This window comes from Camelus dromedarius, chromosome 3 (assembly GCF_036321535.1).
Source record: "Camelus dromedarius isolate mCamDro1 chromosome 3, mCamDro1.pat, whole genome shotgun sequence".
NCBI lineage: Eukaryota > Metazoa > Chordata > Mammalia > Artiodactyla > Camelidae > Camelus > Camelus dromedarius.
In genome coordinates, this window is record NC_087438.1 from 106,511,188 (window position 1) to 106,526,781 (window position 15,594).

At 37.4% G+C, this 15,594-nt stretch overlaps 1 protein-coding gene across 5 annotated transcripts in view; it reads right to left on the minus strand.

The window, feature by feature from the left end:
- Nucleotides 1–2,499: 2,499 nt before the first annotated feature.
- Nucleotides 2,500–15,594, minus strand: part of ZNF300 (zinc finger protein 300) — a 45,909-nt gene continuing 32,814 nt past the window's right edge. For 4 of the 5 annotated variants that reach the window (XM_064484447.1, XM_064484450.1, XM_064484448.1 and 1 more), the window contains 6 exons: nucleotides 12,646–12,941; nucleotides 11,764–11,890; nucleotides 11,026–11,069; nucleotides 6,386–6,512; nucleotides 6,060–6,155; nucleotides 2,500–4,861 (listed from right to left, as the gene is read on the minus strand). In XM_064484447.1, coding sequence (XP_064340517.1) covers nucleotides 3,303–4,861; nucleotides 6,060–6,155; nucleotides 6,386–6,512; nucleotides 11,026–11,069; nucleotides 11,764–11,797 — 1,860 coding nt within the window. In that variant the 5' untranslated portion in view covers nucleotides 11,798–11,890; nucleotides 12,646–12,941 and the 3' untranslated portion in view covers nucleotides 2,500–3,302. Of the gene's footprint in view, nucleotides 4,862–6,059; nucleotides 6,156–6,385; nucleotides 6,513–11,025; nucleotides 11,201–11,763; nucleotides 11,891–12,645; nucleotides 12,942–15,594 lie in introns of those variants that run through there. The other variant, XM_010991151.3, reaches the window with a different exon arrangement.

The following is a 15,594-nucleotide window of genomic DNA, read 5'->3' on the forward strand; positions in this document are numbered from 1 at the left end:
CTGTTAACCAAAATTTCAGAAATGATGACTTGATTGAAATAAAAAGATGTCTATTTTGAGTTTCTGGGACTTCAGCCCAGGAGATACAGATTCAAGAAGCACTTGAATTGTGTTGTGCTAGGTTACAAAGTGAGGGAGGCTTATAAAGGCAAAAAGCCACAAAGTGACAGTTATTTCCATGAGTTGTTTATCAAGAATTGTAACTGAAGCTGGCAAGAAGGTGCTTGTTAAGCGAGAATTGATTGGAATCTGAAATGGCTGCATAGTTACAAGAGGAGACGTTGACACCATAAGGTTGCTGGCAGGTGTTGTTCTAAATACAGCTGGTGGCGTCCTGGGGTCAGGTACAATTCAAAGAAAGTTCAAGTTCTCAGTGGTGCAGATCCTCAGTGGCCGCCTGATACCATTTTTGTACCCCTGAAGTGTGATTACTCCATTATAGTTTCAATTTGTCATCAGCATTAATCTTTTCAATCAACAATGTTTTTGTTCTGTTGTTCCTATTTTATGGCTTTTCCCTCTATTTTTGTCTTATTTTTATCACTTCCTTTTTCTTGTTGTTTAATTCACAGTATTTTTTATTTAACCTACTGAGACAGATGCTTATTTTCAGGCTTTCTTCCTACGTGATCTCTACTTATTGCCAACTATTAGGTGGAAATGATTCTGTGAATGGTAAGCGGTAAATTTGTTTTCATTTTTTATTTTACCAACATGGATGTTTAACTGAGCCAGCAAGTTACTACTTTTCTCCTAGTGCTCTACTGTGCCATTTTTGTCATAGTTCAGGGGTCTATAGGTAATTTTCTTTGTCTGGATTGTCTTTTACCATTGTCTGGATGGTCTAGTTGACTTCCCATGTGCAATACCACATTGGCTTAATTACTACTGCTCTACAGGAACTCTCAGTCTGACAAATTCCCCAAACTTGCTCTTCTAAGTGTCTTGGCTATTCTTGCTTTTTAGCATCTCCACATGTAACTTTGTAATTAAATTGTAAGGTGTTTTTTAAGTTACTGGGATTTTTTTTTTTAAGGGGAAAATTTTCTTTTTTTTTTATTGATTTATAATCATTTTACAATGTTGTGTCAAATTCCAGTGTTCAGCACAATTTTTCAGTCATTCATGGACATATACACACTCATTGTCACATTTTTTTTTTAAGTTACTGGGGTTTTGATAAGGGATGTATTTAATATTGTGGGAAACTGAATTGATCTAACTTTACTGAGGAATGCCAAAGAATATGACTAATCACATGTGCTAGATACAGTGTCACGGGCAACTACAGGAGGAGGTACTGATAGAGAATTATGAACAGAGTATCAGGGTAAATTTGATAAAGAATTGTGCAAAACATATGTATGACTGTACACCAGAAACTGACACAACATTGTAAAATGCCTGTACTTCAATTAAAAAAAGAATTATGCAAATCAGGACATCAGAGCAAGCTCAATGTAACTGTGGATGAAAAATGAATAAATAGCTGTCATTTATTGGATGATTTAAAACAACTGTAGCTTTAATTCCATATAAATGGAGCTAAAAATCCACCAGAAATTTGCAGCCTGTTGCTGGCTACCTGCATGCTACGTGGTGTTTTGTTGTTGTTGCTGTTCAGTAATAAAATGCACTTACTTTATATTTGTGAATGTGCTTGTTCCCTCAGATTTCTATTTTTTTCCTCATCTCCCCAGCAATATATAAATCACCTTGGGGAAATCTGGGATCTTTAATACTGAGTCTTCCAGCCAACAAACTTGACAAGTTCCTCAATTTATTTAAGCCTTCTTTAATTCTATTCAGTGATGTCTTATAATTTTCTATGTAAAGGTCCCACACTTCATGATTAGACTTATTTTAGGTGTTTTATATTTTTGATGTAAATGGTATCTTTAAATTTTCTCTTTGTTGCTGTATGTAGAATTAGTTCATTTCTTAATATTAAAACTATACAAGAAAAGGACAATCTGAACATGGGTGAACCATGTTTAACTATACAGACACCCTCCTCCTTGCCAGGTATGGTCTCCTGCAGGGTACCTCCAGCAGGAGTCATTTCAAGTCATTCATAGAGGAATAGGTGGGACCACAGGAAGGACAGGAGATATTTTAGACATATTAAGTTCTCAGATCTATGGCAGGCATCAATTCTTACCCCAAGGGTTTTCCTCTGTAAGTATCCTCGGTTCCCAGGGAAAACAGTTGGGGCTGCAGGGCAGGGTTCAAAAAGGAAATGAAGAGACATTAGACAGGGTCTTTATATGCAATCACCACAGTTTATATAAATCTAAAAAATAATAAAAGTATAATAAAATGTCACTTTAACATACCAAGAATCAAGGCCACCAGGGTCAAAGACAGTAAAATGAATCAGTCATAGGAATAAGATATAAAAGCAGAGTGTCTGGACTGCAAAGCAAGTTGTGGCTTTTATACATTAGTCTTAGCATCCTGTTACAGGAGGATAGAGAGGGAAGACAAAAATGACTAATATTAACTGAAAATGTGCTCTACATTGCACTTTTATTTATCAATAAGAATATTCAGGTGGGTAAAGTAGGCTTGCCTGAAGTCACACAGTCTTTTGAGTAGTTGAGCCAGGATTAAAACCCAGACCATCTGGTTCAGTATCAAAGTCTTTTCATCATACCATATTCCCAGTAAGGCAGAGTAAAGGGGAGACCTGGTCAAGAAGCATCAATTTCAAGGTCCAGGATCCTTCCAGAGATAGAGGTCAACTTATATGCTTGAGATGGGAAAATGCATAATTACCACCTTTATTGATCTGATCAATACTGAACCTATCTCTCCATCTCTGTCCAAGAATTTGACATGAAACTTCAGGGGTCATGCTAAGCCCCTCTTTATAATGCAACTTCTAGGAACTGACTTTTTTAACTTAGGATTTCTTCATGTCCTTTATGGCAAATTACTGTATAAAGCCTAAATTATGCCAAGCAATTTCACAATCTGTTTATTGTTATGTGGTATAATAAGGAATATGTAACTTGACAATACTCTATACACACAATTTGTTCTACTGACCACTCAGTTCTTAACTCTGAAAGTCTTACATGCCATGGTGAAAATGTCCTTCATTTATGTAAATACTTTCCATCATTTTTGCTGAGTTAGGTATCATACTACAGACATGAATTGTAAAATTTTTCTCTATAAAGATGTCTTCCATAAAAATAAAAATCAAAATAAAAAAGATGTCTTCCACAAATTTATTAAATTAATCCAGTTCCTGTTATTTACTAAGGCTTGAGCTAATACTAAAGGCTTGTCTGTGCTTAGTTCATTATGATTTTACCACTGGTATGAATCTTCTGATGTACAGTGAGCTGTGACTTCTGGATGAATGCTTTCCCACACACAGCACACCGGTAGGGCCTTTCCCCAGTATGAATTCTCCGATGTAAAACAAGGTCTGACTTCTGGGAAAAGGCTTTTCCACATTCAGCACACATGTAAGGTTTCTCTCCTGTATGAATCCGCTGATGTCCTGGGAGGTGAGACTTTTGAGAGAAGGCTTTCCCACATTCAGTACAAACATAAGGTTTTTCCCCTGTGTGAATTCTCTGATGTCCAATGAGGTGTGACTTCTGACAGAAGGCTTTCCCACATTCACTGCATTTATAGGGTTTCTCTCCAGTATGTGTTCTCTGATGTATGATGAGCTGTGACTTTCGGGAGAAGGTCTTCCCACATGCGGTGCATTCGTAAGGCTTCTCCCCAGTATGAATTAGCTGGTGCGTAATGAGCTCTGTCTTTCTGCTGAAGGCTTCCTCACACTGAGCACACTTGTAGGGTTTCTCCCCAGTGTGAATTCTTTTATGTATAATGAGGTGAGACTTCTCACAGAAGGCTTTCCCACATTCAGTACACTCATACGGCTTCTCTCCTGTATGAGCTCTGTGATGTATAATCAGCTGTGACTTCTGGGAGAAGGCCTTACCACATTCTCTACATTCATAAGGTTTCTCTCCAGTGTGGATTCTCTGATGTATAATGAGGGGTGATTTCTGGGAGAAGGCTTTCCCACATTCGCTACATTCATACGGTTTTTCCCCAGTATGAACTCTCTGATGTATAATGAGGGATGATTTCTGAGAGAAGGCTTTCCCACATTCAGAACATTCATAAGGTTTCTCCCCAGTATGAGTTCTCTGATGTACAATGAGATGAAACTTCTCACTGAAGGCTTTCCCACATGCACCACAATCATATGGCTTCTTCCCGGTATGAATTCGTTGATGTACAATCAGCTGCGACTTCTTAGCAAAGGCTTTTCCACATGTAACACATACACAGGTTTTCTCCCTAATCTCAACATTCTGATACTGAGTATCAGATTGTTTATTGCTGAAAATGTTTCCACACTCATTACCATCATAGGGAATTACTCCATTGTGACTTTTCTCAAGATCAGAACTGGACACACCACGGATAGATGACTTCCCACATCCAAAGCTGTCATCAGGGATTTTTCTTGAACTGCTCTTATTACAACTAGGCAAGCCAGTATTAGATTTCAAGTTCTTTTTAAATGTATAATAGTCATGGGGTCTTTGTCTTGAAGTATCTGACTCTATGCACTCTTGCAATATTTTCCCCAATGCGTTATATGTATGATCTGAATCCAAAGTCACTGTTTGGTTGTTGATGACCGTTACTTGCCTGAAAAGTTTGTCTTGGTTTTTCTGACATCTCTGCAACTGGCCATCACCTTGACAGACTTTTAAAATGGAGTACAATGAACCATCCTTCGTGACTCCTTTCAGTATCTTATTATGGAAGGAAACAGACCCCAAAATACATGATTGAGGGTTGTCAAAGTTACTCTTCCTGTCTAAAGGAAAGAAGATAAAATAAAAGTCATTAAGAACAATTAACAATGCAGAGGAGTGGAACAAAAGATTGATCCAATGAAGCTGATGAATTCAGAAACCAGGGATGGAGGCAAGCCACTTCATAAGACAGTACAGTATAGAGTATGATCAGGGGAATGGATAGACAAGGATGTTAAAGAGAAATACTCATGAAAAACTAGACCTGAAAGAGACAGAGAAGTGCCTGAATTATTATCACTCTAATTTTGGATTACTCTTCTAGATTTTGCCCATTTCTCCTGCTTTCTGAATGGAAATGCTCTTCACCTTTTGAATTCATTTTACAAACCATTTGCTACATATATACTTGACCTACTAGGTGACCCTGCCACCACTATCCAAAGAAACAGGTCCCTTCTGCATTCACAATACTTTAACTCTCCTCAGTCTACTTTCCTAATTAACAACTAATACAAACAACAGAAAAATCCAAGATCCCGCTATTGATTCAGTATCAGATTCACACCGAGGATCCAAGCTTGAATCCTACTATTCCCTATAAATTCCTTCTATATGTTATCAAATAAAACTGGCAAAGATCTCCAAGAAAAGCCATATGTCTGTAACTACAAGGTTTTATTCATATACTCTTCACGTCCACCCCTACTACAGTTTGTCTTCAGCCCCTCCCTCAGCATCATCAACTTAATATATCTTCAAAGCAGCTACAGCTGCATGCTCTGGAAAGTGCCTTCTAAATTCCATTGCATCTCTGTAGATTCTAATTTTCTCTAAAATTTTAAAACCAATAACACCATTTGACCTTTTTTTTTTTTTGTATAGCCATGTATTTGGAGGTCTTATCTTCTAAAGTACAATGTATGCTCTTGGAAGGAATTTGCCTTCTATTGCCTATTAAACCTTTTCATAAAAGGCGTTACATATACAGTAAATAAATGTAATAAATATTTAATAAAAAATATAATAAATATTATATACATGGAGGATCAATAAGAAATAGCTATCCCCTATAAAGGCTTACAATTATTTAATTGATGAATTATTTGTTGAGTGTCTACTAAATTCTCAGCACAGAAACAAAGAATAAGAGAATTCACTAAGGAGACAAACATAAGCATCAGACACCAATGAAGTAAAACAAACAAACAAACAAACTGATATTTCACTTCCCTTGTCTCCCATCTGCCTGATTTTCACCTGGATAGACCCAATTTGGCATGTTTCTCTTTATGATCCACGGATCTTCTCCTTGTTCCAACTTGGAAATGACATCTGGTTTGGAAACTGGATGCCCTATTAAATGGAAATCACAGAGGAATTGGGATAGACTGCACAGAAGGCAAAAGAGAAGGTGCAGTTTAAGGAGGTCTACACTGAAGTAGTCCATTTGGCCCTCAGCAAACTAATGACCTCCATTTGGGAAGGTATGAAGATCATATACTCAGGAACCACCTAAGCATGGCGACTGATAAGGAAAGGCACTTTACTGGACAAGTCTGAGTTACCAGGGAAGCCACCCTTACCCACTGAGAGCAGGTGGCTGTAGTTCTCCAGCATCACATCCCTGTACAGGGTCCTCTGAGCAGGATCCAATTGCTGCCACTCCTCCTGGGTGAAATCCACAGCCACGTCCTTGAATGATACTAACCCCTGTAAGAGTATATTCCTGTTCAATCTAAAGTGATCATTCTCATCATTTCTACAGTATGCAAAACTATACCTACATCTAGTTTTGTATCAGAGTGTTTGGGATAAATGATGTAAAATCCTGCCTTCAGCAAGAAGAGCCAGACAGAACAGGAAACTGAAAGGGAAACTGTAAAATGCCTATCTAATACAAATGGTAAATTAATAAGCGATAAAGGCAGCATTCAAAGAACTGAGGAAGACAGATTATTCGATGAATACTACTGAAACAACTGGACAGTTAACAGAAAAAGAATAATGTTGAACCCACATGTTAAAGGCTGAATTGTATACCCTAAAATTCATAGGCTGAACTCCTAATCGTTAGTATACCTGACAAAGTAACCTTATTTGGAAACAGGGTAACTGTAGTTGTAACTGGTTAATTAAGGTCATTAGGGTGGACCCTAATCCAATATGACTGATGTCCATATTAAAGGAGGAATCTGAACAGAGAGAAGTACACAAAGAGGGAAGATGGTATGAAGAAACATGAGAAGATAATCATCTACAAGCCAAAGAGACTTGAAACAGATCGTTCGTCACAGCCCTCAGAAGGAACCAACCCTGCTGATACCCTGAATTTTGACTTCCAGTCTCCAGAACCATGACACAAAAATTTCTGTTGTTTAATCCACTCAGTTTGTGGTATTTTGTTATGTATGGCAGCCTTAGCAAATGAATACAACAATATCTTATGTTTTGGAAAAATAGAAAAAATATATTCTGGATTGAGCAAAAATTTAAACTCTAAAAATACCAAAAACTATAAAATAGCAAAACAAAACCTGGGAGGATTTTTATTAATAATTATAAAGAAGGCTTTTTAAAGTATAACATTTAAAAAAAAGAAAAGCCACTTTTAGAGAATCAGAGAATGTCAGAGTTCTTGAAGATTATAATCCAATTGCCTTATATCATAGGTAAAAAATCTTAGCTTCCCCTAAATCTTACAGTTCTATATATACACAATAGCTAAGAATATAATGAGATACATCAATTATAACAGCAATATTGAAAAACACAACAAGAAATACATAGGAAACATTCATGAAAAAAACACAACAAATTATTAATGTGACATTGAAGTAAAGGATTTGGGTACAACTGTAAAGCCATATGATGTTTCTGGAGGGTAAACTGACTGTTTTAATTATGTCACCATTACGTTCATAAGAGTTGTCACCTAATAGTGGAATCTTAGTGATCTGTTATTATTTTAAACTGTTTTTGAGTTTTTTTCCCAGTAATTCCCTTATTATCAAATATTGCTTTCAGAAAGAAGATAAATATTGTTTGAAATATCAACATTCCCCAACCTAAAAGACTCTTTGGTTCCATCTTTGCACATATATCTGGTTTCATCTCAGTCTTAGGGTTTCTCTCATCCCACACCAAGTCTCCTATTCACATCATCAAGCTGCTAAATAAGCATTTACTTTGTTCTCATAACAAACTACTTTACATATGAGAAAACTGAGGCTATTACAGTGGATACTTAACCTCTTGCCAGAGGTTACACACTGAATATAGGACTAATTAACTAACTGCCAGATTTAAAAGCACATATTCTGACTCAGTAGCTTGTGTTCTTGACCACTGTACACAATGCTTTCCTTGATATTGTAAACAAGATCCTCCATATTTTATTGCCTTAATACCAACTTTGGTCAAAATTTCCATGAAACACCCTCCACTTTAGTTTTCCTCAAATTCTCAGCCTTTTCTACTTTTGCAAATGCTGTTTTCCACCCTCATCCTACTCCCCTACATGATCGAAAGTTCAATAATGTTTTAAGCTGCCTGTTCTCAACTTCCTTATAAAGCTGTTTGCTCCCCATTCTCTGCTGGCTCCCCATCCCTATTATAGAACTTTTATGTGTTAATGTTACTTTACACATCTGTTTACCCCGTTTTTCTATTCATTCTTTTCAGGAACGCACCATGCCTAAATCTTGAGATATCCCACAGCTAGCCAGTGCCTATGACATATATTTGGTACTCAAGAAATGTTTGCTAAAAAGGAATGAATGAAAATTATAGAGAGGAAAATAAAGTTCATGTTTAGTTAAAAATGGTTTTCTGAACTAGTCAATAATACTCTTGCTGTCTAAAGAACAGTAACACAAGAAAGATAATAAATGTAGAATGTAGAGGAAATCTGGTAAGAAAAGAGATGTAATGCTAACATTCTACTTCTGCTTTAAGAATGATATTAGAATACTTTAATATACTAAATATGTATAAATGTTGTTAATTTTGAGTAAAATGTAGTACATAATCAGTGGAAGATTGTACTTTTGTATCTGCTACATGCAATTTGTACAACTTGGGTGAATGGGAAAATGGAAAAGATGGAGGAGATGGACGGGCAGTCAGCAGGTGTTAGAGGAAGAAAGGTAGGATAGACAGGTCTGAAAATGACAACTGTGCTACTGCACCTTAAGGAAAAAATTTAAATCCTTCTTCCTGAAGGAATGAGCATATAATCAGTTAATTGGCCATGACAGCTAGATTTATTGGGCTAATAAAAAATCCATTTTCATTCTTTAAAGCAGCTCTAATAGAAATATAAAGTCAACCAAATAAGTAATTTTAAATTTTTGAGTAGCAATGTTCAAAAAATTATTTTTTCAATAATATATATTTATCTTAATACATCCAAAATATCATCTTAATATGTGATCAATCTTTAAAAATTGTTAAGGAGCTTTTGGGAATTAAATCTTCAAAATCCAGTAAGTACGTTACACTTACAGCACACTTTAATTCAGACCAACCAATTTCAAGTGCTCAATAACCACATGTGGCTGGTGGCTTTGTATTGGACAGCACAACTCTAAAGCTACTAAGACCCAAAGAAGGAAAAAAATCTGCCTTTTTACAACAGAACTCTGCTAAGTTCTACTGTCAAATATACCGAAGAACTCCTAATGCAAAAGCTGATTCCAAGATTTGACAATAATTTTCGTATAATAATAATAATAATAATAATAATAATAATAATAATAATAATAGCTAATACTTATATATATAACAAATCATCCCCAGTTACAGTTCTAAGCATGGTTTTTACTCACTTAATCCTCACAACAACCCTATGAGGATTATAATCTCCATTTTAAGATTAGGAAACAACCTCAGTCAACTGGGCCACAAGGATATATTACGCATCTGCTAAAACAATAAAGGAGAATTCTATGTACTGACATGGGAAGATAGTCAAAATGTATACAAAAACCTTTGTACTAGCCAGTAAAATTAAAAATCAAGTTGCAAGACAAAACTGTAACATTATTTTCTCAAAAGAAAAGGATGAGAAAATAAAGTACACCCTTTGTACTACCACATATACACACTTAATCACAGTTATACTTACAGTGAAAAAGGTTTGGAAGGTTAGAGACAAATGGTTAACACTAATCATCTCAGAGGAAAAGAGCTGAACTTAAAAGGTCTCTCAGTTTTTAAATTTTTATCTTTTTATTTGGTTAAAATCTTTATACCATATAAATAGTGAACACTGGCAGGGAGAAAAAAATAGACTTTTAAAAACGGAAATGCAGAGAAGAAACTGGCCTCAAGTTGGGCAGTAATCCTACAAACTTTGAAACCATAGTAAAGGGTACAGAGCAGCACGGACCCTTACTCTCCAAAGTTTTGTCAAATAATTATATTTTAAGAACTGCCTTTTGAGAAAAATAGATATTTTGGAAGACCATTCAAAATGTACCCATTATCCAGATTTTATCAGTGGATAAAGTTGGACAATAAGAAGCCTCTATAATCAATCTAGTCCTTTAAAGCAGAGGTCAACAGACATTTTCAGTAAAGTATATATTTTCAGCATTGCAGGCCATATAGTACTTATCCAACTCTGCCCTTGTAGCACAAAAATAGTCACAGACAATATGTAAACAAATGGCATGGCTGTACTGCCAATAAAACTTCATTTATAAAAACAGCTGGAGAACTGAACTTGGCCCACAGGCAATAGTTTGATGACTCCAGCCATAAAGGATAAAGTTTAAAGAGTTTGGCTATGACATTATGATAACCTCCCTCTAAAAGAAATCACTTTATGGATACAGCTACAAGAAATTTATTATTGCATTTACTACAGAAGTGTTAGTGAGAACACTGTGGACTCTATCACCTAGAGAAAGACCCCAAAAGGAAATCTGTTCTAGTCTTATCTGGAAAGAAATAACATCTTCCCGTGGGAAATCTATCTGCTTCTCTTTAGAGCACTACAAATCATGTAACTGATGACACTTGCAAGAAAGATAAGAAAAATTGGTACATCAATTTTTAAAAATGGTTTATCTACATATTACCTTGCAACTCTTTCTAGGTCTGGATATTTACTTTGGCTACGTTTTCCCTGATCCAAATTTTAGCTGTCTTCACTTTTCCACTTGATTGTTTGGAAAACCAAAAAAGGAAATTTTAAAAATTAAAACTCAAAGCAACTCACGTGGGACTTCATCATTTTCTGCTCTCTTCTAAAAGGGCAGATGCCTGAAAAAACAAAATTTTTCAAAATTCTGGCAATCAGAAGGATGTTTTCATAGACCAGATCCAGACTGCAGCTTCCATGTTCACCGGTGTAGAAACAACTACCACAGAAGTCAGGTAGATGATAGGCCAACCTGTGGGAGAAGATTGTGTGGTCCTTACAGAGGATCAGCAAGTGTCATGTGAAGGAAGTCCTCTTATGACTACATATGATGATCACATGGAACCTGGACGAAGTTTTTTAATTGTATAGATGTGAAGATATGTTTCATATTGATTTATTGACAACTTATTTTCCCCCTCTATGAACCAGCAAATCCATTCTGATGTTTTCATAAGGCAATAAACATGGACAGATAGAGATATAAAAAGATAAAGTTCCCAGGCAATAAGAATGGCCAATGACCAAATGGAAAACCGAGGTCTGTATTATTCCTTTGTTCCCCCAAAAGAATCAGCAGCTGAATTCTGATAATCTCCCAAGAGCTCTTGTATTTTTTCCCCTCTTTCTTAGCAAACAGAGCAAACCTTCCTACCAATCAATTTTCATGGACCAAACTGTTAATTTTAAGATATTTTCTGTTTAAACTTTTATTGCTGATTTTCAACAGTATGGTCAAATGCATATAAAAGTGGAGATATGTTGGAACCATCGATACCAACAAGGGAATATACCGTAATGCAGGAAGGTACATACCTGGTAAATCTTTCTCAGTCCCAGAAGAAGTCATGCAGACATGACTGAACTTGTTCAGAGGAAGTGAGTGCTCCCATGCCACGGAGGCCGTTTTATATGGGGTATTCCAAGCTCTGTCAAATTAGATCTGGAAGGAAACAATCAGGAAAAATAGTCATACTCATCTCTGAACACCCAGCAGTTGCTCAATAAATGTTTTTTGAATAAGATATAAAATGATTTCAATAAACTTAGAAAGAAGAGGGACTAAAATTACACTTTTCGTAATAATCCTATCTTTTTTGATTTGTTTGGTCTTGTTTCAAAATTATCATTTTTGTGGAGGATGGGGCACCAGGCTAGGGGCATAATGGTGGATTGAGGAGGGATTTGACCTATAAGGCTGCTTATTTATTACCTGTGTAAACGTAATGTACGTTAAAATATTAGGGCTGATCAGCATGACACCCTGATCCCGTTACTGCTCCCTCCAAACCTCTGCATCCTCGGCCTACCGATCATACATCCCTCAGAACTCCCCCAAGCTCACCACATCACTGACAATCACATGGATGCCCCGTCATTTAGTCCACAGCCCCCTTCACCAATCACTGATTCCTCAGTCTCATAAATCCCCGACACAGTCATCTCCACCAGTCAGTTCCCCTTCATGCCATTTCTGATCCCACAGACAACCCCGTCACTGACACAACATTATCCAGTTACTAATCTCGCAGCTCACCCAATCTCTGACTCTCAAATAAACCCAACCCTATTCCCACATACCTTCCCCCACCCCCGCCAGGAACTTCATAAACATCCAATCAATGACACTCACGGACCCCTGTCCTTCCATTACAATCCGAAAGACTCATTCATCACTACACATATCCGCCCTCTGACCTGCGGTTCATTTATCAGATCCAGATCCAGAAACGCCCGTCGCAGCTTAACCCGGGACGGCTGTCACATCCATAGTGGCAAACTCTCCCGCTTCCTGTCTGGGTGAGCAAAGCGCGGCGCTCCCAGGCCTACCGGGCGGTTTTGCCCACTCCGCATCCTCGGGTGCTTTGTTCAGGAGGCAACATGGCCGCCCCCGTGCGCTGTGCCTCACAGGGAGCCGCCATCTTGAGAGGCCGGCCAGTTCCGTACAAGCGGAGGAGCCAGGTTTACGCTGAACCCGAGGCTGGGCTGTACCACTGTGGCAGCGGGGTGGGGGAAAGGTGACAAAAAGGAGGATTATACAAACCAGTAATGTGTAAAATTTTGCAGAAAGCCTTTACAGGAGGATTGGGCAGGAAATTTGACAGATAACGTCATCTATTAGAAAACTGCATTTGGTGACAGAGCAAGAATATGAAGTGGTAAAATATTCTCTCTGGAGACTTTACTTAAAAGTGTAAAAGGTCCAGCCCTATATCGGGAGATTCTACTTGCCGAGACAGGTGGAAACACGAAATAGTACGGTCCTCTCCCGGGAGCTTCCACTGTGGGGAAGAGGGGGCAAAGAGATGCGAGAATCCACAATAATGATGAACTTTACGCAAAAAAACAGTTATAAGGAATTCTATAGGGGAAATTACTACTGCAGTAGCAAGCTGCAGAGGCGGACTGAAGAAAAAAAGTAAAACTGAGAGACAGGGAAGCGGAGATGCAGAGAATCAAGACACTAGGAGAAAGATAACGGGGGCAGAGGAGAGGCCTGTGTAGGAAGAGAGATGAGAGACTGAAAAGTGAAAAATGGAAGTACAGAAACAAAAGTGGGAAGCTACGGGACAGGACACAACACGGGAGACTCAGAGGCAGGCTGAGACAGAGGACACCAAAACAACAGAAGGAGAAAAGGAGAGGAAGAGAGTGAGGTAGTTAGAGATTTCAGGAAAAAAGATTGCTTGCTTAAAAAAATGAACCATTACAACACTTGTTAACATAACCTTTACCTTACATCAACCTTTTATACTTTTTTTTAAAATGCACACTAACAAACTGATCTTCATGTGCATGAACAGATACAATTTTGAATCATCACAGATTTTACAAGACCCATGATTTATTTTTGGCTTGTGTGTAATTAAATGAGCATCAATTTTATATTAGCAGTTATGTCTCCCGTGCAAATAAAAGAACATCTGGGTTTAGATATGAAGAGATTTTATTCAGAAAGATTGCAACAGGGAGAATGCACTAATCTCAGAAATCTGCGAGCATCTCACAGAATCAAACAGAAAAAGGCTTTTTATTTAACAGGGAGGGGTAAGAAGAGTTAACATGTACTTTCAAGAGGTGGAGGTGTGCAAGTGGCAAAACCAGGGCACTTCAACAGGAAATGTTTCTACGGCCTTCAGATTCTGAGAAAAACCCGTTGAGGAAGGATGTTCTGCATATCCTTAGTTCTTTAGTGTATGTTTAAACTTGGGGGCAAGCCAAAATTTAGGGTATGTGGGGAGGAAAGAGGCTTAACATTTGGTCAAGACAAAGATAAGGGTAAGAAATGGGCAACTATCATCACTCCAGTTTAAACTTCCACAGTTACATCAATCTTTATTGCATGTCTTGTGCTTAAGACAGTGTAGTCACTCACTGTATATTACACACTAAGGGTACGGTAACGATTAATTCAGAATCCTCAAGCAGTGATGCCAGTGGAAGTTGATACGGGAAAGGGCCAAATCATGGAGAACCAGGCAGAAATTGTGAAAACATTAGTTCTTTATCCTAAGACTGATGAGAAGCATAAGCTAATATTTCATTTAAAAAGAAGTTGAAGGGAGAGGAAGCCTCTTTCATAATGAAAGGAAAATTAAAGTCATGGTAAGGTACTATTTTCCATCTATTAGCTTGTTAAAAAAAGGATTCTAAGTCTAGAAATACATAGTGTTAGTAAGGCCATGGGAATCTGGAACTTTTCATATATTACTAATGGGACAGACACATGGTATAGCCCTTATATAGGAGATTGGGCAACAGTTAGCAAAACTATATGTATTTGCTATCTGTTGCTTTATAACAAATTACCTGAAATTTAGCAGTTTGAAAGTATAAATGTAATTATTTTCTTCATAGTTTCTGGGAATTAAGAATCTAGGAATAGTTTAGCAGGGTGGTTCAGGTCTCGTCTCTCATGAGGTTGCAGTCAAGCTGTCAGCCAGGATTGCAGTTATTTCAAGGCTCAGATGGAGGAGGTTATGCTTCAAAACTCAGTTAGTGGCTGATGACAAGCCTCAGAATTTCAATTTCAAGCTTAGTTCCTCTCCGTGGGGACACTTCCTTAGGCTACATGATTATCTTCATGTCACAGTAGGGGTCTTCCCTCTCCCAAGCCTGCCTCATAGTATGGTAGCTGGCTTCTGTCCAGACCAAGTGAGTCAAGGGAAAGAGAGTGAGAGAGTACACTTAAGATGGAAGCCACAGTCTTCTTATACCCTAAATTGGAAATGACATCTCATTATTTCTATATTTGCTACAAGTGAGTCGCTAAGGATACCCACAATCAAAGGGATAGGAAATAAGTTTCACTTCTTAACAGGAGGATTATCAAAGAATGTATGGACATATCTCTAAAACTACAACACTACATATAAGCTTTTTCCCTTTAATTCAGAAATTCCACTTCCACGAATATAACTCAGAGATACACCGGAAAAAAAAAATACACACACACACACACACACACACATACATATACACAGGTTACTTATTGCAGTACTATTTTTAATACCAAAAGACAGCAGTCAACCTGAACATCTACTAACAGAGGTCTTGTTGGTTTACATTACGGTATACATATGAAACAGTATTATTCAGCTATAAGAGAGAGACAGAGAGAAATGACTCTACACACTAATATGGAGG